Genomic DNA, 25,998 nt, shown 5'->3' with positions numbered 1-25,998 from the left:
ATCCAAATTAATGAGTCTGTTTGTAGTGATGGCAGTGAGTCAGCAAGAGACTATATTTGATTCACAATGCCACTTAATAAAGATATTCTAGAATCAAAGAATTTTGGCGTTAGAAATTACTATGGAGGTCTCTGTATCCAACCTTCTACCCAATACAGAAATCTTTCACAATATTGCTAGAAAATGATCATCCCACCTTTCACTTCCAGTGAAAGAAATTTAGAGACAATTCATTTATTTGTGCTAAACAGTTATATCTTGATACCACTCTGAGTCTCAGCTTTTCCTTCTGCAAAACTGTGAAAAAAATACCACCTTCTTTGCATGAGTTAGCATAGTTCCTGGTTTATAGTAGACGCTTCCCTCCAAGTGAACCGGGATCTGTATGCCTCCCTGTAACCTCCACCTTCTGGGAATGCTTACCTTCTGGTTTCAGAAGGAACACTTTCCATGACCGCTCTGAAGACAATAATCATGTTACCATTGCCCTTTTCTAGATGCTCCACAAATTGTGCACATGTTCCTGTCTTACAAATGACATCTCCCACACAGAGTCCTTAATAATTCTATACTCCTTAACTAAAACACCAACATCATCTTCATGTAAACCTGTTAATCCAAGTTTTCCTCCACTGTGCAAGAGCAGTAGGTTTTTTAAAAATGAAAGTCAGGATGTATCTTTTTAACTCTTTTAAAACTTATTTTTCTTTATTTCATTCTATAGGATTATCATGAATCTTGAATCTGTCACCCACTAAGAGTCACATTGGGTAAATCTTTTTAATTTTTTAAATTAAAATAAATGGACAAAAAGAAGACAAAGCCTTTTGAGGCAGTTTCATCTGAGTAATAGTGGAACCATAATTCTAGATTATGATAACCACTGTCATAGTTAAAAAATGTTTCTTGCTGACTCTTTAGTCATACTGTTTAAATATTAAAATATTAATACTTAAAAGTCTATCATCTGTTAAATGCATTTGTTTGAAATGTCATTTAGACAATGGCTTTAACTATATATTAAGGCTCATTCAGTAATACTTACCTTCCTAAACCTGTCTTATTTATTTGAACTAAATAAAAATTACCTTTTCTAAAAGAAAGATTCTCTTACACACTGCGGACCCACCATAAAAGATTATTCTCACATACAGTTAAGTCTTTAGAGACTACTATATGCCAACCACTTTACATTTGATACTGTGTAGCAAGTACTATTAATACATCTGTTTTAAAAATTATAAAACCAACCTCAGAGAGGTTCACTAATTTTCCCAAGGACATACAGTCAGTAAGAGATGGCTAAAGGACCAGTAGCAAGGAAAAATGAGGACCTCCAAGCCTTGTGTTCAGAAAAACCTATGAAAGAAACACTGATGCAATCAGGCTGTGCCTCGGCTCCCTCACCTTCCAGGGGCCCTGACACAGAGACTTTGTCAGACAAGCACACAGAGGGGAAGATTTTACTTTATTGTTACATCAATCTTACAAATAAACCCAACACAGCCAGAAACACTGAGCAGGTAAAAGTGCCAATGTGGAGGCTTGGCAACATAAGGAGGGAAGAATCCAGTTCATCTCCTCCATGTCTCCAGCCTGGAAGGATGCTTCTATTACACAAGAGTCAGGGCAGCTGACACAATTAGCAATCCATTCTACAGACACTTGGAGCTAAAGAACAGAAAATCTTACCAGATGGGGTCTGTGCAGGGCAAGGAAATAGAAAAGTCAGAAAACATTTGTTCCTCAAATAACTCAGGCATAGATATACCAAATAACAAAAACAATATTTTCCAAACTTCCTGTACTTGAGATGGACATCTAATAAGGAATGATAGAGGTACTAATTCTAAATTAATGTCTGCTACTGCCTGTCTTGAGAACTCTGACCTGGGTAGATACTTTCTTCTCACATGCTAAATCAGAGGTGCCAGAGAGAGTTTTTTAGGATTCTGGGAAGAACTAACTTTACCTTTCTACCTTGCCAGCCCCCAAAAAGTAGATCAGGTGCTCCCTCATGAATACCAAAGAGATATGGAGTATCAGAATAATAAACTTGGCAGCATTTAAATATTAACGAAGCTCAAGACTTCCCATAATTGTCCTTAGACAGTTTTAGGTACCTCTTTTAAGCCCGAGATTTACAGCACAATTATTTGGCTAGTGAATTCAAATGATCTGATTGCACTGAATGAGATTATGATACCCTAAGCTCAGATCACCCGAATTGTTTCTATTCCAAAATTGGACAATCATTAATTCTCAGAGGCCAGAAAGATCACTAAAGGCAAATGATCATCTCTCTGACACCATATAATCCTGAACTCAAGGGTCAGAATCAGTCACATCTTTCTAGCACCTAAGAATTCCTGGCCTCACTTGGTCCACCAGGAATCCAAATAAGGATAAACCAGGCCAAGAAACTTCCAATATGCCTCTCTTGTGGCCAAGAGTCAAGGCTTGGAGTGGAATTTTCAATCCGGGAAGGAAGAAATGAAGTATTTCAACTCAGCCTTAGGGTAAGGAGCAGGCCAAAGTGATGCTATGATAAGTAGGGCAGGAAGGTGGAGAGGCCTCAGTGGAAAGGCACAGGCCCCCTCACCCCAGGAAAAACTGCGGTAAATTTTGAGGAAGCACTGAAGGCTGACAACCTGGAATCAGGCATGGCTTCCTCTGCTGTGGCTGTGCTTAATTTTCCATCTTGTTTCCTCTTACAAAGGCTGATAAGAAGGGGAGCTTTGGGGTGACTTAGGTGGTACTATGGCTGTCTAGCTGTTCAAGTAGGAGTCACCAAGTTCCTAGTCTTTAGGGAACTTCTGTAAGCCTAAAAATATTCACAGTTCCAAAAAGTTGTTTGGTAGAGGCAGTAGCTGAACACTAGATGAGATTATTGGTAGACCTGGCAAAGTTCAACGTGGGAGCCATTAAATGCTCTGGAAACTACTTCTATGAAGCAAGGGTAAAGTTGGGAATCTCTTAAAAAGATACTTGCAGCTGAGCATTTTTCTGACTTCGCCAAATACTTCGATGACCAAATTGAAAGGGAGATTCCATTACTGGTATCTGTGTGCCTAAGAAGACAACCCAACAAAAAAGCTTCAAGACACCCCTGCGATCACCAATGTTTTGAGAAGAGTCAGAGGACATTAGGCAGTCAGAAAAAATTGTCCTTAACAATGCCAGCTCCTGTCCTGCCTCTTTCCTTGAAATAGAGCAAAGCTGAAGAGCTTCCCAACCCTCAGTTCCCTGCCTGGAAGTTTCATTCCTGACCTCCACCCCAGAAAGGTTTCCATAGGTAGGAATTTCCACCAACTGATTCTACACAGTACTTCCTTCTATTCTGGACCTCTTCGGGTTTTTCCCATCTCCTTTCCCTATTCCCAATCCCAGCTACTTGGGTCCATAGCAAACAAATAACAGACTGGGCAGAAATAATGAGTGGATCTTGGGGCTATCAATGTCTAATAATGATCCCTAGATTGTTTACCATAGACTTCAATTCCATCTGAGAAAGTGATTAATGTTCTTCTGTCTGTGGTTCCTTTCCCCCTTCTCCCCTCTAAGGAGTTCACAGTAAGAGACCATCTCATTCATCTTTGTACCCTCAGCTTTTAAGGACCAAAATAAGGTGCAACATATGATAATTTGGGGCAGAGACTTTAAGTAGACTTACCACACAGGAGGGTGGGCTATTTAGATCCTCCTGGCATCCATCCCCAAAGGAGATTCTTCTCCTACTCTGCCTTTTTACAAAATCTCACCTCTTCAAGGCCTGAATACAAAAGTAGCAGCATGGAAGAACAAACAAAATCTTGGCTTGTCAAGTCTGTTTCTAGGTTCCTGTGCCAGTGACTTAGTATAAGAGCTTGGATAATTCACTTGCCTCTCCAGACCTTTAAATGAAAGGGTTGGACTAGATGATCTCTCCGGGCTCTTTCAGATAAATTTATACTTGAAAAATCAATGAATGAATTAGAAGAAATTCTAATTCTGAGACCTAGGCATCCTGCACCTCTTTGAAACAGCTGAACAGAGGTAAAGGTCAGGTTCCTGTTTATTATACATTTTAGCTATAGGAAAAGAAGCAAGTGTATCTATAGAGAAATAGAGCCTGGCAGCCCCTATGCTTGACTATTAAAAGCAAATTCCTGGAAGAAGCAGAGAAATAGGCCACAAGTGTATCTATAGAGAAATAGGCCTGGCAGTGTCAAAAGGTCTATAAATTAAGTTATCAGAGGAGTAAAAAACAATGGCTATAACCAGATAAGATCTCAAAGCACAGACTAATGTCTAGAGAGGTCTGGGTGGGAAGGAGCCCCTGGAACTTCTATGAGAGGGAAGGAAGGACTTGGTCCACAGCAAGTTGCTACTGCATTTGGTTCAAACCCAGTTTTCTCAGTCAACCTGGTATGTATGCATACGTGCAGACATGCTGCATTCTGTAGTTATGCTTCTGAAGTGCTGAAATGAGAAAGAAATAGAAGAAATGATACCAAATTCAAAGACGTTAGGTTGAAGGCAAGTACAATTTTAGTTTACAAGCTACTTATTTTCCCCACCAGTATCGTCACTACTCATTCCAGAATATGGGCGAGAGAGTTTTGTGGGATGGTGAACTCTAGGGTTCAGGGTAAGTGTACTTATGGTAAGACTGAAGGACAAAGGCAGGACACAACACAGTACCCTGTATGAGAACCCTCCAGTTAATGACAAGTGGATTTTACCTGACCTGACTCATTTGGGCACTTACTTGTCTTCACTCAAAGAAATGGTCTCCACAAAAGGGATCTCTTCCTTGTCTGTCTTCCCCATGATCAGTCGGTGCTTATCCAAATTTATTATGCACTAAAAACAAAGGAGAATCACTGGTCATCATCAACGATCCCACTGTCAGTGCAAAAGCAATCCCACCTCAGAGAGTAAGTATCAAAGGGAAAATAAAATCAATCCTACCTTAAGGGATCGGAGAGTCTGGAGACCAAGGGACAAGTTTTTCTCGTTGTCTTCTAAGAAAAAAGGAAGATTCAACTATTGCCATTCTGATTTACAAGTCAGCTTTATCACTATTGGGCTCAATCTAATCTTCCTTCCATCCATCCATCCATCCATCCATCCATCCATCCATTCATCTAATAAACATATGTTGAACATCTATTATATTAATTAATTTTCCCAGATCATTACAGTTAAAAGATTATAGAGCCAAGATTCAAACCTAGGTCTTCAAAATTCTAAATGACAAAGGCCTTTAGACAAAACTCAGAAATTTACAATAGTCTAGAGTAAAGTAATAAGGGAAAGTACAGGGGGTGGTGGGGAGTTACCAAGAGATTTACAGCAAAGGAGTAAGAGGGTCTTGCCTTCTACCTCCAACTAGCTCAGGGGAAGCTTTCAGGAACCATCTTCACTGGCACACAAAAATGTCTGTTTTCTTACACTTCGGTTTTTTTTAATCCTGAATTACACACTCCTTTTTCTTAGTGATTCTCAACATGTCTTGAATGTAGCTCAGAGCCCATCTGGTACTTTGGAAAGTAAAAATTGGGACAAGTCTATAGTATAGAAAAATTGGAAACCTGGGATTTTAAGTAAGTCAGTATTTACAGGCAGGAGACCTCACAAGGGTTTGGTGGAAGGGAAAGGGTTTGAATAGGGGTCCACAGGTCCTGCTCTAAATTCTACTCACCAACCACAGCTGCTGGACAGTCCAGACGGAGAGAGCCCAGTGTGATTACCAGGTGCTCAATCTGGCCCACTACTTTCAGATGCCGGGGTAGAGAAAGCTTCTCTCCTTCATGCTTGTGAGATCTGACATGATCCTTGAGTCTGCATCAGAAAGGGAGCTATCAGAATCCCCTTGGCAGTGGTTTCTGATAGAATCTGGCAATGTCTACTTTCGCACCCCAGGTGAAATTTTCTAGGGTTTCCTGAGATTAATTAAAAAAAAAAAAGAAAGAAAGAAAGAAAGTGCTAGCTAGTCTATACTTCTTGTTTCTTGTTTCAGAACTTTGTCCTACCTATGCCAGGGGATATAAAAACCAAAAGACTTAGCTCCTGTTCTCAAAAAGCTATGTCACTATCTGCATTGATAAAAAAGAAAGTTGATACACTCAGAAAATCCTCTTCTGCATCCTAACATCCCCATTTATATGCAAGGCAGCTTAGTTAACATGTCCTTTTACCCAGCTGTGGGTAAAAGATCTCAGAGAGGGCAGGGGTTTTTCCTAATTTTAGAAGATGCTTTTGTTCAATGTCTAATTTTCTCTTTACCTTTTTTATTTCAGTTTATATTCATCAGTCTTAGGCTATAAGGTTAGTGGACACTGGTACTTATTTGGTAAGTACACTGATATTGATATCATCAAGGAATATCATGGATACATCCCTAATTAATTTAACTTATTTCTGCAGGGGAGGAAGGAAAGGAACAGCACCCAGGTCACACAGTTATATAAGCTGGTTGGAACAGCTAGCACCCAAGCTATTATGGGTTGGTGGATAAAAACTTAATTATGGACTTTCTGTGCCAATACTTCTGTATTACTCCATTTCCTCTCTCTTGGTGTTACAGCTCATCCAAAAGAAAAATAACTGCAGTTTTACAGATGGTTATTAATTCCTCTGGAACCATGGCAGACTGCTGCCTAATTATGCATCAGGACATTATTCGTCTTTCTAGAACCATCATGTTGCACTATATTTCACCTCTTCACCACATAAAAAAGCTCAGGATTCTTCCCACAGGAGCACTTATGTCCTGGGCTCCTCCTACCAGTCTAAATATAAGTGTACAAAATCCATAGAGCCAGCTTCAAAGAGTCACAGTGGTAGTGAGGGGTGAGGACAGGGTAGAAACAAGAAGGAACAGATCAGGTGGCAGAGATCACTAATTATACAAACCAAGCCTTGTTCAAGTCCCATCTAAGAATATGAACATCTTGAAAGTAGCTTAGAATGGACTCTCATATCTACACTAGTGATTGTTTCAATACAGGTATTTCAGCTGGGAAATGATTTGTTATACTGAGGACTAGAAAAGTGGAAAAGGACAGGACATTGGGTTGATTCTTCCAATTCTGGGCTACACCTTAGGGCCCAACTTCTACTTACCAAGGAAGAGAAGGAAGAAGAAAAGAAGTAAAAGTACCCATTGACTGAAAAGGAGGAAAGATACAAAATGGCTTTCTCTGACTAAAAGAGGAAGAACCCAATTGTAGCTGTTGAGGAACCAAAGACATTCAATATATGAAGTGTCTGCCTCACACCCAATCCCCAGCTAAATAAGCAGTAAGTTTTGCTTTTATATGTTCTTTACAGAGAGGAAAGGCATTAAGAAACTATTAGCTAATCATACCTATGATGATTCAGGCCCAGCAGCAATAGCTGTCCTATTCTAAGTTCTGTCTTCTCAGGACTGGCAGTGTGGCTTCCAGAAGACAAACTGCATCCCTGATTTTACTCATCTGGGATATACCAACAGGAGAGCTCCTTCTAAACTGTTGTCACAGCAGGGCACATATCAGAATCAGGGTATGGCAAACAATAAGCTAAGGATCTCACACTCTCTCATTCTAGAGCCTCAAAGTCTTTGATCAGAAATTAATAGGTGAGAGTTAATGGAAAACCTGAGGCTTTCCTGGGTCACTGATTTCTCCCAGGTGCCTGAGAACCTACCATGCCCCCTCTCCTAAGGACTAATTCCAGCTAATTAGTTGAACTCTGCACATTTCTCTTGGAGCCCTGGTAGAGACCTTCACCATCTCTAACCTCAAAATAGATGCAGGCAAAGAATGCATTAGCATCTGATTCCCACCCTGTACCAGTGGATACTTACCCCAGTCTATCCACACAGGCTGAAGAGATGAGATTATATTGAGAGCCTGTGTCAACCAAGGCTTTCACATCCTTTCCAGCACACTGTGGAAAGGAAACATACTGTTCAGCAGGAGCCAAAGAAGCAAAAGGGAAGGGAGCAAGCAGATGTCATATGACAGGCAGGGCTGGAGAGCATCTCACAATTATGGGTTGGTAATGTCTCATCTTTAACCACTACTGAGTCTCCTTTGAGGAGTTTTTTCCTGCTGAATCTAGAGTTGACAGAGGATCCCAAAGAACTTTATGTGTTTATAATTCTATACAATAATTAGCTCTTAATTTTAATTGTGTGTGTGTGTTTTACACACTCTTTTGCAAATATGATGAAAGCTTTGGTCCTCTTTCTCATAAAGATGTACATGCATAAAAATATTGCATATACTTCCTATAAAACTCACTTATGAATTCCATGGTAAGACCCACACTCTATACAGTTTGAAGGAGAGGGCCCCACTATGGGAATCACAATGGGCCCAAATCCTATTTCAGAAAACCCCGGAAAAACTATTCTCAGAATATTACCTGGCAAGAAACCAAAATCATGTCATCATCGTCAGACTTCTTTAGTCCCTCAGACTTAGACTGATTCAGTTTGTTGGTCTTGGAGGCCCAAGGCACACGGCCGCTTCGAAGTTTAGACAGGTTGGTTTCCATGAGGCGCCTCTGCAGAATGTTATGAGGTTGCTTGAGGAATAGAAAGCAGAGGCTTCTTAGTTACAGGTCATTTCCCCCCTTTCCCACTGTCCCCCAGGTCCCACAGAAATAATGAAGGAATCTCACATAACTGAGTTCTACCTTTGCTTCTTATTTATTCCTCCTTCAAGTAGAGATTTTACTGGTATCATCAGAGCAGGTACTACAAATCAATTTGCAAATAGGCCACCCTGAATTAATTAAAGAGCAAGGCGGGACACTGAAAAATGCGGATAGGGCCAGTGAATATTCTATGGCTAAAGATAACTGAGGGAGTCTTGTGATTTGGAAAGCCTGCTGCCTTCCCTCCCCTTACAAGGGCTAAAGTGCCCTTAGTCTATGAGGCAGCTCGTTCTCACAGGCCAAAGAAACCTAACCAGTACTGGTTGTCAGAAGCTCTGCCCACTTCTATTTCTTTTTTTTTTTTTTAATGTTTATTTATTTTTGAGTGGGGAAGGGGCCAGCTAATTGGTTGATAGAATCTGAAGCAGGCTCCAGGCTCTAAGCTGTCAGCACAGAGCACGACGTGGGGCTTGAAAAACGAATATGAGATCATGACCTGAGCTGAAGTCGGATGCTCAACTGACTGAGCCACCCAGGCATGCCTGCCCACTTCTATTTCAAGTCTCACTCCCTTACAGCCTCATCTTTTGGACACAGTCTTCATATACCTTTGTGACCTGATTGTCTTGTGGGCTAGGCAACTCATGGGGTGCTTGGGGTGGGAAGAGAGGAATCCATACCTGCTGAGCAACCCTCTCAGAAGACATACTTTGAAACCTGGCAGAACCCATATGACTAATCCTTACTGACATCCTCTGGACCTCAAGAAGCATAAGGCAAGTCTTTTCAGTTGCTAGTTTTCTACTCTCTCTCTCCCCAAAAGACCAAAAAGTGGGAGTATAAAAGGGGCAGAGACTGACCAAGAAACAGGAGACTTAATAAGACCTTATATCTATGCCAGGATATGTAATATTAGGAGGCAGAATGAGGAATGTGAATTCAAGTCTGCTCTTTGACAGAACTTCTGTTTGGAGAATTCATAGGGCAACCATATCCATGCTCTGCTCTTTCTACCCAAAGTAACCTCTAGAAAATATAGGTTTCTTCTTGATAAGAACTCATTTGACCTGAGTAATTTCTACACAAGCATCTTCTCAGTTTACAATATTTAAAATCTCTCAAAAAGTCTAACTCCAAGTTTCTATATAAAACATACCAGGTGCTTCTCCAATTTTAGGGGGAAGAGGATCACTCTTCTTTAGAAGCCTAGAGCCTAGAATTTTCCCAGGAAAGGGGATAAGACTGGGTAAGGTCTTAATTATCTACCATCTTACAATTTCTGAGGAAGAATGGAGTCAGAGCCATGACTCACTGTAACCCTGGTGGGGTGAAGAAATGGATTCCCAAAATACACAGATTCTTGGCAAAGCAGATTCTAAATTAGTATTCTTGGGAAAAGGAGAGAGAGAGAGGCACTTAAAAAGAAAATGAGAGCTTCTTAACTTGATAAGGAGCTAAAGGAAGTGCTAACTCTGTCAGATTTCCTGATGTGACACTGGAGAATGCTTGCTCCCTAAAAGAAACAGAAATTCATTATTCTCATCTCTCACCAATAGGCCTGGATTCCTAGTTCAAGTCATATTAAAGCAGGGTAGGGTGTTGGCTTCTGTCAAGTCCATGCTCAATAGAGCCAACTCAGATAAACTGCATTTGTAGAACTGAAGACTGGAAGGGACTTCAAAGGCCATTTAACAAAAGCCCTGATCACTGAAAGTTTGGGGCTTTCCTTCTACACCAGTCTTGCTGAACACAGCTTTACCTTGCTACTCCTAATCTCACAAAGGAGTGTAATCATCGCTGGACAGATGAGGAAAATTCTGAAATTATTTTCCTTGAAGTCATCTGTTTTCTGAATTTTCCTCCCTCTATATGGACTCCTTCTTCCACTGGTTATAAAACATACTCAAAGTTCTCATATATTGGAGAGAAGCTCCACATAACCTCAGACCCTGCCACCTCAACTCAACATACTCCTCTAATCACACCCTTGTCTTGAATGATCTATTTTTATTTTTTTAAGTTTACTTATTTATTTTGAGAGAGAGAAAAAGAGAGAGAGGGAGAGAGAGAATCCCAAGCAGATTCTGCACCGTCAGCATGGAGCCCAAGCCAGGGCTCAATCCCACAAACCATGAGATTGTAAGTTAAGCTGAAATGAAGATGTGGATGCTTAACCGACTGAGCCACCCAGGTGCCCCATTGAATAGCCTATTTTTAAATAAGCCCCAAATCACTATGTCTACTTCCTGATATCCTATATTTTCTTCACTGAGATTATTTTTTCCCACAACACCAATAAAAATCTCCTAATTTCCAAATCTGGTAGATATTTTTCAGCCTTTGTTTTTCCTTGACTTCTTTAGGGCATTTGAACCTGATGACATTTTCTTTATGTGTTATTTTCTTTAGCAACCAAAAAGAGGGTCAAATATAATACATGTTCAGTGAAAAAATTCAAATCACAGAAATATATAAAATCAAATGAGAAAGTCTCTCAACTCAATCTTTTTTCAGTCCCATTCTACAAATAACCACTATTAAATTTAGAAGTATATACTTTCAAACATTTTAGTACAGATACAAACACATACAAAAATAGGATTATATTATAACACTGTTCTAAAATTTTCTACTTTTAATACTTAAAAAATTTTTTCTATGTCATGCATATAATTTTTTGTTCAATTATATAACTAAAAGTATTCATAATATAGTTTAGGAGTTGAAAATTCACAGCCAACAAACCCACATGAACCTCAGAAATATTTTTCTGTGGTCATTTTACTATGCCTACATGTTTTAAATGACAGTGCAACTGCACATTTACCTGTGTTCCTAACCAAAATTGCACTAAAATCATAGTAAAGGAATAAGAAATGCCTAAACCTATAAGAATAAAAAGAACAATATACAGGAAACAATAACAAGAAAGAAGAGACAAAATTGTGGAATCTGAGAAGCAAACAGAAAAAGTGGTAACTGACCTAGACTAAAGAAAGCTTCACATCATTCTACTCCATACAATGCTAGAGTGACAAAGATTGCCAGTTGTTCATCAAAATCCTTGTTCTCCTATTTTTTTCCGTGCAGATACCTAGGTTATGTTTCCCAGCTTTCCTTGTAATTAGGCATGGCCATATGACTGAGTTCTAGCAGACAGAATGTGTGAAGTGACATGTACCACTTTAGACCTGATCCATAAAAATGTCCTGTGCACATTCCTCCATTCCTTTTCTCTTCTGACTGGCTGGAATGGAAATGATCCTTAAGATAACCTTCCTAGAGGTCACATGTTTTTTAAAAAAATTTTTAAGTGTTTATTTAGAGAGAGAGAGAGACAAACAGAGCATGAGTAGGGGAGGGGCAGAGAGAGAGAGAGAGAGAGAGACACAGAATCTGAAGCAGTCTCCAGGCTCTGAGCTGTCAGCACAGAGCCTGATGAGGGGCTTGAAAACATGAGTGAGATCATGACCTGAGCCAAAGTCAGATGCTCAACTGACTAAGCCACCCAGGAACCCCTTAGAGGTCCCATGTTAAAGACAGAAGAGCCACTGTCAGTGTAGGTTCCTAAATGTCTATATGGAAAAGGACTGTCTTGCTGACCTGTCTACTAGTATTGTTACCTAAGAAAAAATAAACATTATGTTTGAGCTATTATATATTTTGGGGTCTAGCTGTAAAAGCCGTTTTCCTACTCAAACTCAAACTCTGGAAAGGCTGAGGAGTTAGAAGTATTAGAACCTCCATAGGTAGAGGGTTGGAAATAGATTAGTATAAAGCCTTCATAAAACTCCCACTTGACACAGACAAATGGGAAGTACACCAAAAGTTTATTCTTCTTGAAATAATAAATCAAAAGGCTCTGTCTGGCTAATAGTTTGTCTAGGCTTAGAAATTATGTACTGTCAGATTTCTAGAATAGCTAAGGGTGAGGATGGAGTGCCATACTAAGCCAGAGCTGAAGGATATGAATTTAAAGATTGAAAAAACCCACATCAAGCCTCATATAATAAGAGTAGAAAGGCCCACAACAAAAATTCACATCAATATGAATATTTGGAATATTATGGATGACACAGGTTGCAAAATCTTCTAAAGAGAAAGAGATGATCCAAATACAAAAGATTAGGAACCAAAATGGCACAGGACAACTCAATGGTAACAACAGAAGATAAAAGACAATGGAATAATAATTTAAAAAAATTTTATTTTTTATTTTTTATTTTTATTTTTTATTTTTATTTTTTATTTTTGAGAGAGAGAGAGAGAGAGAGAGAGAGAGAGAGAGAGAGGAGAGAGAGAGACAGCATGAGCAGGGGAGGGTCAGAGAGAAAGGGAGACACAGAATCTGAAGACAGGTTCCAGGCTTATGAGCTAGCTGTAGCACAGGGCCTGACGTGGGGCTCGAACCCATGGACCGTGATATAATGACCTGAGCCAAAGCCAGATGCTCAACCGACTGACCCACCCAGGTGCCCCTGGAATAATACTTTTTAAAAATTTGACAATACATAGTTTTCTAACCTAGCCAAACTATCAATCAAGACTCAGGAAAGATATTTCCCATGAATCTTCAAGAAGCTACTGAAGGATATGCTTCACCAAAATGGGGGAAACCAATGAACAACAACAAAAATCATATGGTTCAAGAATAAAGGATCCAATAGAGAAGAGAGGCAAAGGATATTCTGAAAATGGTGCTGAAGGAAAAGTCTCGGATATAGGAAATATAACACGCCTTGAAAGCAACCAGTCCAAAATGAAATTAGAGGATGGAGTGCTCCAGGAAGGATGTCTCCAAGAAAAAAGAGATGACCTGCTAGATCACCTACAGTTTTAAGGTACTTGGAGGAGATTTTAATTGTAAATAAAAGATGAAATAACTAGACAACTATTAGTTTTAAGAAAAGTAGATATTTGTAGGAGAAAGGAAATACAGCACCATTCATTATTTGACCCAGCTCTGAATAATATGAACAGTCCTAGTTTCCCATTTCCTACACAGTAAATGCTGATTGGACCCAAAACAGTTATTTAACAGAATATTATTATATTAGGAGAGAGAACATGATAAAGACGTATAAGGAAATTAAACCTTTACGTTTATAGTAGAAAATCAATACATAATGGTAAAATCAGTAAATCAAGGAATAGTAATATCATCATTTACCTAGATAGAGATCCCTAACACAAGGAATAGTCTAAATTTTTAAATAAATTAAAACAAACATTACATGAAAAAGTATACCCCATATACTGGGAAAGTATTCAGCCACAAGAAAAGCAAAATTACAGTGGCTTAAATGGAAGTGTATTTTTTGTCATATAACAAGAAGTCTGGAAGTAGGCAGATGCTGGAAATAATTCAGCAGTTTAACAATTTCAGGGCTACTGTCTCTGTACTCTTGGATATCCCCTCATGGTCATATGAACATTCCTCAAGGAATGAGGAAGGAGGAAGGGACAACGTGCCCTCTATCCCTTTTATCAGGATAACAAAAGTTTTCCCAGTTCTCTCAGTATTTTCCCTGTATCTTCTCAGTCAAAATTCACGTGGTCAGTCTTAACTGCGAGGGGAGTTGGGAGAGAATTCAGCTTTTCTAATCTCTATAGAGGAGTCATGCAGGTAGAAAAGGACTGAGAATAGGAGATAATTTAGCCATCTAACATTATCAGCCAAATCATGCAAAGACCAAAGTGTATGTGTGTGTGTGTGTGTGCACACACACCAACAATGTAACTTAGGCAGGTAACCACCTTGGTACCTGTTCTTTTACATCTGCCCTATTTTCTGCATTTTAAAACAGCATATCTTCTGCAGACATTTGAGTTTGTGGTTCAAACATATCTTAGTTTAACATTTAATTACTAATGGGCAGATGGGCAATTGAGATTGTTTCCACATGTCTGCCATTAGAAACAATGCTGCAACAAAATTCAGCATTCCATTTTTCTTGACACATTCCTCCACTGGCTTCTAAAACCACCTTTCTGCCTATTTGGCCATCTGTCTCTTTTACTGGTTCCCTTGCCTCTGCTCATGTCTTAAATCATTATTCTATCTTTGGTCTTTTCCTCACTCTACATATTCTTTCAGGGCCACCTTATCTACTTTCATTGCTAGTATCATAAATTACTACCTTAATGATGATGACACTGTCTCATGCCCAGACCTCTCTTTTGAGTTTTAGACGCATAGATTCAACTGCCACTTTTAACTTTCTACTGAGACATTCCACAGGCGCTTTTAAACTTAACTTGTCCCACCAATCTTTCCCACAAAACCTGCACTTTCTCCCGTATTCTCTATCTTGGTGAGTGAAAGTCTGCCTCTCTAACATTTTATATTTCTCTCTCCATTTCTACTGTTATTGCTAAATCCAAGAAATCTCCTGAAAGACTAGTTTCATGGTCTCCTTACCTTACAGTGGTTTTCTGGCCAGCTATATGAACACAAAATCTTCAATTTAACATTTAAGATCTTCTACCACCATTCATTCTCCTTCCCAAACTTATCTTTATTCCTCCAGGAAGACTTTCTACTTTCAGCAAAATGACCTGTTGTCACATATTATCTTCGGCAAAACACTAACCTTGCTCGACATTACTTTGTTCAAGCCTCACTTTCTTCATCAGTGATAAAATACACTTGTTTGAGCTCCAAAGTCCTGTTCAGTTTTACTATTCTGGATCACTCCCTTTCTACCAACTTGGTAAAATGGCATCACCATATACCCATCCATTCTTGATTCTTTCCTCTCCCTAAACTTCCATCCCAAAGTACTGTTGTTGCTTCCTTGAAAACATATCTGGAATTGATCTACTTCTCCCCATCTGTATCACATCCAATCTAATCCAAGCCACCATCATTTCTTTCTTTTATACTTGCAGAAAACCTTCAAAGTTTATTTGAAGACCTAAAAATGCAATGTAACCTCATCCTCTAAGTTTTATTTTAAATAATGCAATTTTTAAAAATTGAGGTATACTTACATTATATATGCATTGTATTAGTTACAGGTATATGACATGATTCTGCATGTATATGACACATACTGAAAAATGATCACCACAATAAGTCAGTTAATACCCATCACCATACATAGTTATAAATTTTTTTTATTTTTCTTCTTATAATGAGGACTTTTAAGATCTACCCTCTCAGCAACTTTCAAATATGCAGTACACTAGTATTAACCATAGTTGTCATGTTGTACACGATATCCCCAGGATTTATTTTTTTATAGCTGGAAGTCTGTACCATTTGACTACTTTCATCCATTTCTCTCTCCTACCCTCCAGGAAGCACTAATCTATTCTCTTTATCTATTACCTTGGTTATTTGGTTTGTTTGTTTTGTTTTTTAGATTCCACATATAAGTGAGATCATATGGTATTTGTATTGCTCTGAATGATTTCACTTAGCATGCATGACCCTCACAGTCATTCATGTTATCACAAATGCTAAGATTTAATACTTTTTATGGCTAAATTCTATATGTTTACTACATTATCTTTGTCTACTCATCCATAGATGGACACCTAGGTTGCTTCCATATGTTGGTTCATCACTTCTTATCTGAACTGCAAAAAAAACTCCTAATTTGTCTTCTGCCTCTTCTTTCATCCTTTTCCAAATCATTCTCTACATAGTAACCAGGGTGAGCTTTTAAAAATATAAGTTGGATAATACGTTCCCTTACTCTAAACCCTTCTATGGCTTCCTATTGTTCTTTGCACAAAATGTAAACTTCTAACCATGGTCTATGTGGTTCTCCATCATCTCGTTCTTATCCATTGCTCCAACCTCTATCTCCATACCATATACATGCCACACTCCTTGTATTGATCCACACTTACTTGTTCAAAAACTCTTTCCCATTCCAATGCCTTTGCACCTGCTATTCCTGCTGCCTGAAATGTTCTCCCACTAAGACTTCAAACTGTTAGTTCGTTCTCATCTTTCAAGTCTCAGCTCAAATCATTTCATCAAAGATGTCCCCCCTGACTATACTATTTAAAGTGGGTACCCCACCTCTTTAGTTATTAACATATCCTGCTATTTCTTTCATAGTAATTATAAATCCACAATTATTTTGCTTATTTGTTTACTATATCACTCCTCCACTAGGTTGTTAATTCCACAAGAACAGGGACCCTAACTGTCTTGATCACAGCTATATCCCTAGTTCTTGATATAGTACTGAATGAACAAATATCTACTCTTTACGTCTTCAAAGAGCCTTTCTTGATTAACATCATCTAGTTCTTTCTTTCAGAATCCCTTCATTTCTTACACATTATATAGTTTGTACTACTTACTTTCCCACTCTTTGACTGATGCTTAGTAAATTTACTTAAGTGGTTTGTTTTTATGTTATTGAAAAATTGGCTTTCCAAGAACTGTCTTCTACTTTTCTGAAGTCCTTCAAGATACACATTAGTAATTCATTAGAAAGGTGCTCCAGGCACTCTGGTGACCTTTTGGACTTAATTCTCCAGTCATTCTTCTGACATGGATCTTGTTTCATGCTTACTTCGACAAGGTAACTACTAACCTAAGCAGTCCCTGGTTCTCTCCTGTTCCTGAAATGTGGCTGCTAAACCCTAACCAGGGTTTAGGCATCTAAATGTGCTGCCTTCGCTATTATCAGGGGCTTCTGTAGGAAATGCGCTCTGTGGGCAGTGTTGTATTCTGGGTAGAAATAGCTGAGGTTCCTCAATCTGGCACCCAATCTGCTTAAATATCTCTTCTTCTAATCCGGCTATGGAGTGGGAAGAAAAGTGAGGTGAGAGGGAGTAGATTATACTGCAGAATGCCATAAAATCATGTTTTGAGCAAGAACTTCTAAGGCCACTTTCTTAATCCCTTTACCTACACTGCACTGAACCCAGCCAGAATCAAACTAATGGAATTTTATGGTTCACAGACTAGACCAGACCAGAATATAGGTTTGAAATTACATAGTCTACCTTCTTTGTAGCTTTTATTCCCAGAGGAGAAACCAAAGGTTTCTACCTAGCAATAGAACCACAACTAGAACCACTTAAAAAGAGAGATCAACAAATATAGTCTATAAGCCAATCCAGCCTGATGCCTATTTTTGTAAATAAAGGTTTACTGAAACACACAACCCCACTCATTTACTGTATATGGATGATTTTGCACTACAATAGCACTGTTAAGTTAGTTAAGACAGAGACTGTTTGGACTAAAAAGCTGAAAATAGTTACTGTCTGGTCCTTTACAGAAAAAGTTTGTCAACTCTTGCTTGGAGTAGTATTTAAAATATATGCTTTATAGAATTAGACCTAAAAAATACAGAGAACAAACTAATGGTTGCCAGAGGGAAGGAGGTGGGAGAGGTGAACAAAACGGGTGAAGGGGAGTGGGAGATACAGGCTTCCAGTTACGTAATGAATATGTCATGGGAACAAAAGGCACAGCACAGAGAATATAGTCAATGATACTGTAATAACACTGTATAGTGATAGATGATTGTTAAATTTGCGGTGAGAACAGCATAACCTATAGAGAAGTTGAATCACTGTGTTGTACACCTGAAACTAATGTAACACTGTGTGTCAACTATATTTAGAAAATTAAAATTAGGGGCGCCTGAGTGACTCAGTCAGTTAAGCGTCCAACTTCAGCTCAGGTCATGAACTCGCAGTTTGTGAGTTCAAGCCCCGCGTCGGACTCTGTGCTGACAGCTCAGAGCCTGGAGGCTGCTTAGGATTCTGTATCTCCCTCTCTTTGCACTTCCCCTGCTCATGGTCTATCTCTTTGTCTCTCAAAAATAAACATTAAAGGATTTTTAAACATTCAATTAAATTAATAACTTAATAAACTGTTGAGAGAAAACTCCCACCAACCTCAAAATCTGTACTTGCCAAATTATCCTTCAAAAGTGAAGAAGTGGGGCACCTGGGTGGCTCAGTTGGTTAAGCATCTGAATCTTGATTTTGGCTGAGGTCATGATCTCGCAGTTCATGAGTTTGAGTCCTGCATCAGGCTCTGTGCTGACAGTGCAGAGCCTGAATGGAATTCTCTCTCTTTCTCCCTCTCTGCCCCTCCCAAGTTTCACTCACCTGCTCATTCTCTCTCTCCCAAAACAAACAAACAAAAGTGAAAAAGAAATAAAGTCTACCTCAGAAAACCAAAAATTAAGGGAATTTGTTGCCAGTGATGTGCCTTGCAAGAAATATTAGAAAAGCTTTTCAGAGAAAAGAAGAATTATAGGTCAGAAGCTTGGATCTATATAAAGACAGGAAGAGTACTGTAAAAGAATAAGTGAAACTAAAATGAAATCTTTCCTTTTTTATTCTTAATTAAGGTAACAGAAAATAGTTTTCTCAAAATTATAATAGCAACAATATATTTGATTACATATGCTTTTACATAATGCTTTTATATCGTAGATGCTGATTCACTCTTATGTATAGGTGAAGTGAAATTAATACTAGCAATGGTACAAGAGATGGGAGAAAGGAATTGGGATTCTCTTGTTATTATAAAATGTTAGAGAAGGTCATGGAAAAGATGTGATCACTGGTTGATCTGTGAGCTGGCACTGTACCATGCAAGGCTCTTACGCCCACTCCTGTCCTTGGAATGTGAATTCCATTTGCCTTTCCCACTCCCAGAGGCTGCTCCAAGAACACAGATAGTGTTGAGATAGCAGTATATTGAGAACAAACACCTTCATGCTATGTGTAAGTGAACCTAGTCAAGGCCTCCCCAAAAAACTTTTAAGATTTGGTGGACAGGTACAAGGGTTTTCTTGTCTTACTGATGCCCAAAATAAACCTCATATATAAGTTCCTTTTGCTTATTAAACCTGCCACCTCACCAAAAAAATAAAATAATAAAGAAATAAATAATAAAATACATGCCTTGGAGTCAGACAAAATTAAGTTCAAGTTAGTAAGTACTTTGTAGTGCATTAGTGAGAATTAAATGAGATGATCCATATGAAGCATTTAACACCACATCAGGTATACAGTAAGCACTCAAATGTTAGTAAGTGTGTGTGTGTGTGTGTGTGTGTATGTGTGTATTTGTATTTAAAATCCTCATGCTCAGCTTAAAATTGAAACTGATTACCACTCACCTTTTTTTTTTCCTAAAAGGGCATGAAATTATCCCATTCCATTTTAGTAAAAGGTGAAAGATTTATACGATCTGAAGAGAAACCAGAGTATCCCATTCCATTTAGTCATCATTTACGGTTTGTGGAATCCTGACTGACGCTAATTTAAAGCCCAAAATACATATCTATCAGGCCTTGGAAATCTAAAACAGCACTAGTATCTGTGCCTTCTCTTCTTTGTTAACTCATTGAATATATAACATGTGACCCATTCTACCCCCATGGAAACATAGAAAGGTTGTCTTTGGGTTTATATTTGTTCAAAAACTCATGGGGCGCCTAAGTGGCTCAGTTGGTTGAGCGTTCAACTCTTGATTTTGGCTCAGGTCATGATCCCAGGGTCATGGGTCTCACTGAGCATGGAGCCTGCTTAAAATTCTCTTTTTCTCTCCCTCTGCCCCTCTCCTCTGCTCTCGCTCTCTCCCTCTGTAAAATAAACAACAACAATAACAAATGGGGATGTATTTATGGGAGGCCATCACATTGCCTTCTGTGTAGCCCATGGACATGTTATTTCAAAGAGAAGATCCTTATTCCTGATTGTTATCTGCTTTGTGGATTAGTCTGAGCAGTTTCTCAGGTGCCCATGGCAGGCTGCATTTTTGTTAGGAAGGATTCACACAAGCAGAGATTGGATCAGATAAACTGTAAAGTTCTTACTCTGAGGTTCTATAGCACACACTCTGGCAACAGCCTACTCTCTGTAACATCTCACAGTCAGTTGACTCATCATGAAATGATGAAATTGTAATCAGATGTTGATCTCCATCACTATCGCCACACTGAGCCAGAGTAATCACGTCTTTCGTTGAACTCCTCTAGTACTTATTGACTATAACACCTTGGCAACAATCATAGGCTTCCTGCTGGTGTTATTGTCTTCTCGTGGAACCATCTACTCAACAACTACACTTGATTAACTAAGAGATAACCCAAACTTAACTCATTCAAAAATCAAATTCCTAATTCTTAATCCATATCCCTAATATACTCTTCCTGTAGTCTTACCCATTTCAGTAAATAGCAACTTTATTCTTCCAACTGCTAGATCAAAAACCTTAAGGTCATTCTTGACTATTCTTTCTTTCAGATCTCTAATCCAATCTATCAACTAAACTTGTCTTCAAAATATATGTAGAACCTGATCTTTCCTTGTCCCCTTCACTGCTATCTCACTGCTCTGAGCCACCTTCATCTTTCACCTGGATTACTATATAACAAGACTCCTAATCAGTCACCCTGCTTCTACTTTTGCCTGTCCTCAGCCTAATCTACACAGTAGTCCGAGTAATCTTTTTATAAAATAAGTCATGTCATGTCACCCCTCTGCACAAAGTCTCCTACTGGTTTCCCATATCAGATTAAAAGTCAAATATCTCTACAATGACCTATAATGCCCTGAGTAGTTTGACCTCCCACTATTTCTCTGATGTTATCTCCTATCACCCTCCCACTTATTCATTTTGCTCTGACCACAATGACTTTCTTATAGTGTTTCAGTCACATCAAGCATACTGACACTTCAGGCCCCTGTACTTCCTATTCCTTCTGCCTAAAAGATTCTTTCCCAAGATATTTTACTCTCTGATTTCCTTCAATATCTTCTTTTTTTTTAATGTTTTTATTTATTTTTGATACAGAGAGAGACAGAGCATGAGAGGGGGAGGGGCAGAGAGAGAAGGAGACACAGAACCGAAAGCAGGCTCCAGGCCCTGAGCTAGCTGTCTGCACAGAGCCTGACGCGGGGCTCTGACCTGAGCCGAAGTCGGAGGCTTAACCGACTGAGCCACCCAGGCGCCCCTTTCAATATCTTCTAAAATATAATCTTATCAAAGAGACCTTCCCTGGTCACCTTATATAAGTACAAGTTTCCACATTGTACTCTCTATTCCCCTTATCCTGGTTTATTTTCTCCATAGCACTTATTGCTACTTGATATATTACATATTTCCTTATTTTAAATTAATTAACCTATTCTATCCTTCCCCCTAATTTATAAGCTTCTTGTAGAAAGAAACTTTGCTATCTTCTTTGTGGTCTGAGCACCTGGTACTGTGTCCTGATCATAGCAAGTGCTCAAATAATGTTTGCTATAATTTGGATACAATCATAGCTCTGGAAATCTTCAGTTTGCACCAGGTTGTATTGGTATTTCATGCTCCTCTTCGAAGGCTCCATAGTTCTCTAATTCAAAATGTGTAGCAGGATGGATGTCTTGTAGCATTCTGCAATCAGATAGATCAGATGCTCAGAGTATAGGGCTAGTGATTTCAGGGTCAGCTGGCTTTGCTGTGTTCTACCATCCTTGCTCCAGCCTTCAATCCTAATTCTAGTGAGTTTTTCTTAAGCATTTGACTCAATCATAGATAGGAAAAGAGGACCCTCTTTCTGTTGCTGGAAAACTAAAGATATGACTAGATGGTCAATAATATTATCATATAGGAAAGACAGTGTATTTGACAGTACTGTTTTTAAAAATTAAAAGTCCTGGGGCACCTGGGTGGCTCAGTCGGTGAAGCATTTGACTCTTGATTTTGGCTCAGGTCATGATCTCATCCTCATGAGATTGAGCCCTGCCCTGGGCTCCACAATGTCAGTACAGAACCTGCTGGGATTCTCTCTTTCCCTTTCTTTCTCTGCCCCTCCCCAACTCACGCTTACACTCTAGCTCTCCCTCTCTCTCAAAATTAAACATTAAAAAAAAATTAAAAAGTCCTTACCTCAATGAAAAGAACACTTATGAAACTGGTAGCTAAGACAAAAGAAATTATAAGAAGCAAAATTCCAAAAGTGGAAACTTTTTTCTCTCGCTCCATCAACTTAAAAAAAAATAATAAATAAAACATTACTCTTTCATAGCTCTGATTTTGGTTCTTAACCTAATACAGAAAAAAAAATCCTCACAAAATGAAATGACAAACAAAATAAGATAACCAGACATAAGAAATAAGATTATATCCACATAGGCTTTGTAGCAGCCAACTACATATAAACAGGAATAGAACAAAGGCACTTCCCTGGGGTCGAGTGAACAAGACCTCATTTGATTGCCTATAGGTGCTCTTTGCCAATCCAAAAATAAAAAATAAAAAAATGAAGTTGGCAGGCTGGTATCAAATAGTGAATGTTTCAAAAACAGCATGTTAAAAAGTAGATAATTCATAAAATACAGCAGTATAATTCTAACACTGGTCACTAGCATGAGAAAAACAACCCACAGTCTCCTCACTGACACAAACCCAAGTCAATTCAAATGAACTTGTCCTGGGGCACCTGGGTGGCTCATTTAGTTGGGTGTCTGACTTCACCTCAAGTCATGATCTCATGGTCCATGAGTTCAAGTCCTGTGTCAGGCTCTGTGCTGACAGCTCAGAGCCTGGAGCCTGCTTCAGATTCTGTGTCTCCCTTTTTCTCTCTGCCCCTCCCCTACTGTGCACTGTCTCTCTCTTAAAACTAAATAATGGTTAAAAAATTTTTTTTAAAGAAATCTCAAATGAAGTTGTTCTCTTTATTTCTGTACCATCGACAACAACAAAAACCTAATTTGTCCTTTCCCTCATCTCTCTCTTTTTCTTGTTCTTCTTCTATTGGGTTTGTACTACAGACCTATTCAATTAGTTTTGGTTCAAAAACTTTCTTGCCATCCTCTCCTTTTCCTTGTTCCTCTTCTGTTGGGTTTGTTCTATAGATCTATAATTAGTTTGGGCTCAAATTTTCACTTTGGTGAGAGAAAATTCACTCAATACTTGTCTATACTACCAGACATAGGCATAAGCATAAGGTGAAGAGATAGGGTACTTCCGTTGTGTGTGTGTATGAGATAGGGTACTTCTAAAGTTAGTTCTTAGGTTGTCCTGAGGCAGCACATCAGTTCAAGAGAGCTTAATCATGCTACCTCACCCCAGTACTTACAGCTTTCCTTTCCCTACCTCAATCTGCCTTGGTTTCCATGACCTGTTACAGCTCTTCTGTGTAATCATTTTCACATTAAGAGTGTGAGAACAGTAAGAGAGAGATATCAAGTCCACAGCAATGGTGAGGAGGGAGGAAGGGAGGGCTAGAAAAAGTGTGAGCTCTAATTCAAGGTCTCACAGTAAACTGCTATACATCATATCCATGGCAATACCTTGCTTCTTGAGGATGCTTCCTCCTTCCAGCTGACTGCCCGTGTTTTATGCTATCAGCTCCTGTGTGGCTCCACTGACACAGACTGGAGCCAGAAAAGCAGACAGAATTCTTCCTACACAGGATGAAGTAATGTAAGGAATGCTAAGCAGAAGGATGGAGTGGTCTTTCCTCAGGGCTAGGGAACTCTGACAGCCCAGGGCAACCAAATGTCAGTCATTTCTTATATCCAGCAGAAGGGGAAGAAAAGCATTCCACATTTTGCTTCTTTTCCTCAATACTTCCCTCTTTATTTGTTCCTGAAGTTTTTAGGAACCAGGATTATTTTGGCCTGAAGGAAAGAAGATTTAGACCTGGTTTGCTACATGAATCTAGACTACTTTAAAGTGAAAGCAGGGAAGATAGAGAGTTATCTTTTTTCTACGAATGCCTTTCAGTCACTCACCATTCTGAGTGAGCATCAATTAGGTTGACTACCTTGTGGCTTTTCCAGGAAAAATACCTTGGAAAAAATTGGAGCAAAATAACTGGATAGCCATTCCCTGCTCAAAAATAACTAAAACTGTTCTCTTTCATAATGGGGGAGGGCAAATCTGATATTGGTATCTGTGTGTCATTAGTCATGGTTTAAAAAAAAAGAAGTGGATTCAGAGAAGCTCTGCCTTCCACAGTCATCTAGGGCTTGCAATGGCAATTTCAGTGAGCCAGGCTGACACCTTTCTTTCCCTGCCAAATTAAATACTCCAAAAATCTCAAAAAAAATACTGAAAAAATTATACAGACCTCCTTCCTCATTTAAAAGACAATTAATGCTTTACAACCTATTGCCCAGATAATAAAGTGATTGTAAAATTCGAGAAAACAAGTAAACTACAAGAAAACTCCAGATAAAACTGCAAACACAAACATATTACTTGGCCCAGTACCACTCTGGTGACTGAAGGATGAGACTCAAATACAGTTCTTTAAACTAGCAATCCTGAACCATCCACCCTCCTCCCAGAGAGGACAGCATGGTCTTTGAACCCAGACTTCCAGTCCTGGATTTCTCCTTCTTAAGGCAAAGAACAGCCCTGCTAGAAAAAAGCCTGCGCCAGCTCCAGCTCCAGCTCCACACGGGAGCGGGTCAGCGAGATGAGCAGCCTGGCTCCCCGTATCCACTCTTTGGAGGTGGAGATAGAGGAGGAGGAGAGATGAGAATGATGAAGAGATGTTTGCGGTTCAAGAAATCTCCTTCACATTCAACCCTTTTTCTCTCTCCCTCCTCAGGGGGAAGGTCAAGGTAGATAAGCCCAAAATCAAACGGAGAAGTAGATTTTCCATTGGGGGAAATGGATGTAACAAAATCATGTGGGTATGGGAGACTACCAAGAAACCCCCTTCCCACTTCTTCCTCTCCTTCCCACATCCATGAATGAAGGAGTCACCTCTGTCTGGGTCACTGGACCGGCCGTGCAGCCCGGCCAAGCGAGGCTGGAGCCCCATATGCAACCAAATTCGGTACTGCGGATGAGAATAACGGGAAGGAAAGGCGCCCAGAGGGCCAGAAGGCAGGGCAAGATCTACTCGAGAGGAGAGAGGCACGGGCGAGAAGAGGCAAGGCTGAAGGCAGCGCGAGCTAGAAAAGAAATCTACGACGGAATCCCGACCGAAAGCGAAGCAGAGGGACGCTGGATGGAGAGGAATCCCGGCCAGCAATAGGGAGACAGCGGACAGCGGCGGGCGGGGGCGGCGGCCGCGCGGCTGACTCAGTGAAAGCGGCCAAGGGCGGGCTCCGGGAGACCGCTCGGCGCGAAGGTGACCGGCCGCCGCGTGCGGGCATCCCGAGGTGGCGCGGCTGCGGGGGGCTCACCGTGTCCTTGGATGAGCCCAGCTTCTTGAGGCCGTCCAAGGGCAGCAGGTCAGCGGAGTCCTTATGAATGAACTGCACCGCTTGCTTCATCCGGCGCTGCTGCCGCAGCGACGCGGCCTCCCGCATGTCGGTTTCCTTGCGGCCGCCCTCGCTGAGGAGCCCTGAGTAAAACATCGCTGAGGCGCTCGCGGCCCAGAGTCCGCGTCTCTCCCGCTCTCCCGCAGCCCTCAGCCTCGA

General features: G+C 39.8%; 1 protein-coding gene across 1 annotated transcript; it reads right to left on the bottom strand.

Annotated features, from left to right (window-relative positions):
• Positions 1-1,449: 1,449 nt before the first annotated feature.
• NRIP3 (nuclear receptor interacting protein 3) lies at positions 1,450-25,998 on the bottom strand. Its single transcript, XM_029956830.1, has 7 exons — positions 25,762-25,998; positions 8,398-8,559; positions 7,835-7,917; positions 5,687-5,826; positions 4,954-5,006; positions 4,751-4,845; positions 1,450-4,461 (listed from the first exon to the last, which is right to left on the bottom strand). The coding sequence occupies exons 1-7, from the start codon at positions 25,933-25,935 to the stop codon at positions 4,446-4,448; spliced, it is 723 nt and encodes a 240-aa protein (XP_029812690.1). The 5' UTR covers positions 25,936-25,998; the 3' UTR covers positions 1,450-4,445.

This window comes from Suricata suricatta, chromosome 11 (assembly GCF_006229205.1).
Source record: "Suricata suricatta isolate VVHF042 chromosome 11, meerkat_22Aug2017_6uvM2_HiC, whole genome shotgun sequence".
In the NCBI taxonomy this organism is placed as follows: Eukaryota; Metazoa; Chordata; class Mammalia; order Carnivora; family Herpestidae; genus Suricata; species Suricata suricatta.
This window is presented reverse-complemented; position numbering and strand designations above follow the sequence as displayed.

Excerpts from the sequence above, each read along its gene's own strand:
- NRIP3 (XM_029956830.1), bottom strand. The coding sequence starts at position 25,935 with ATGTTTTACTCAGGGCTCCTCAGCGAGGGCGGCCGCAAGGAAACCGAC. Across the intron at positions 8,560-25,761 it reads TGGGCTCATCCAAGGACACG|CAACCTCATAACATTCTGCA; the intron begins GTGAGCCCCCCG and ends CTATTCCTCAAG. Across the intron at positions 5,007-5,686 it reads CTGTCCAGCAGCTGTGGTTG|AAGACAACGAGAAAAACTTG; the intron begins GTGAGTAGAATT and ends CTTTTTTCTTAG.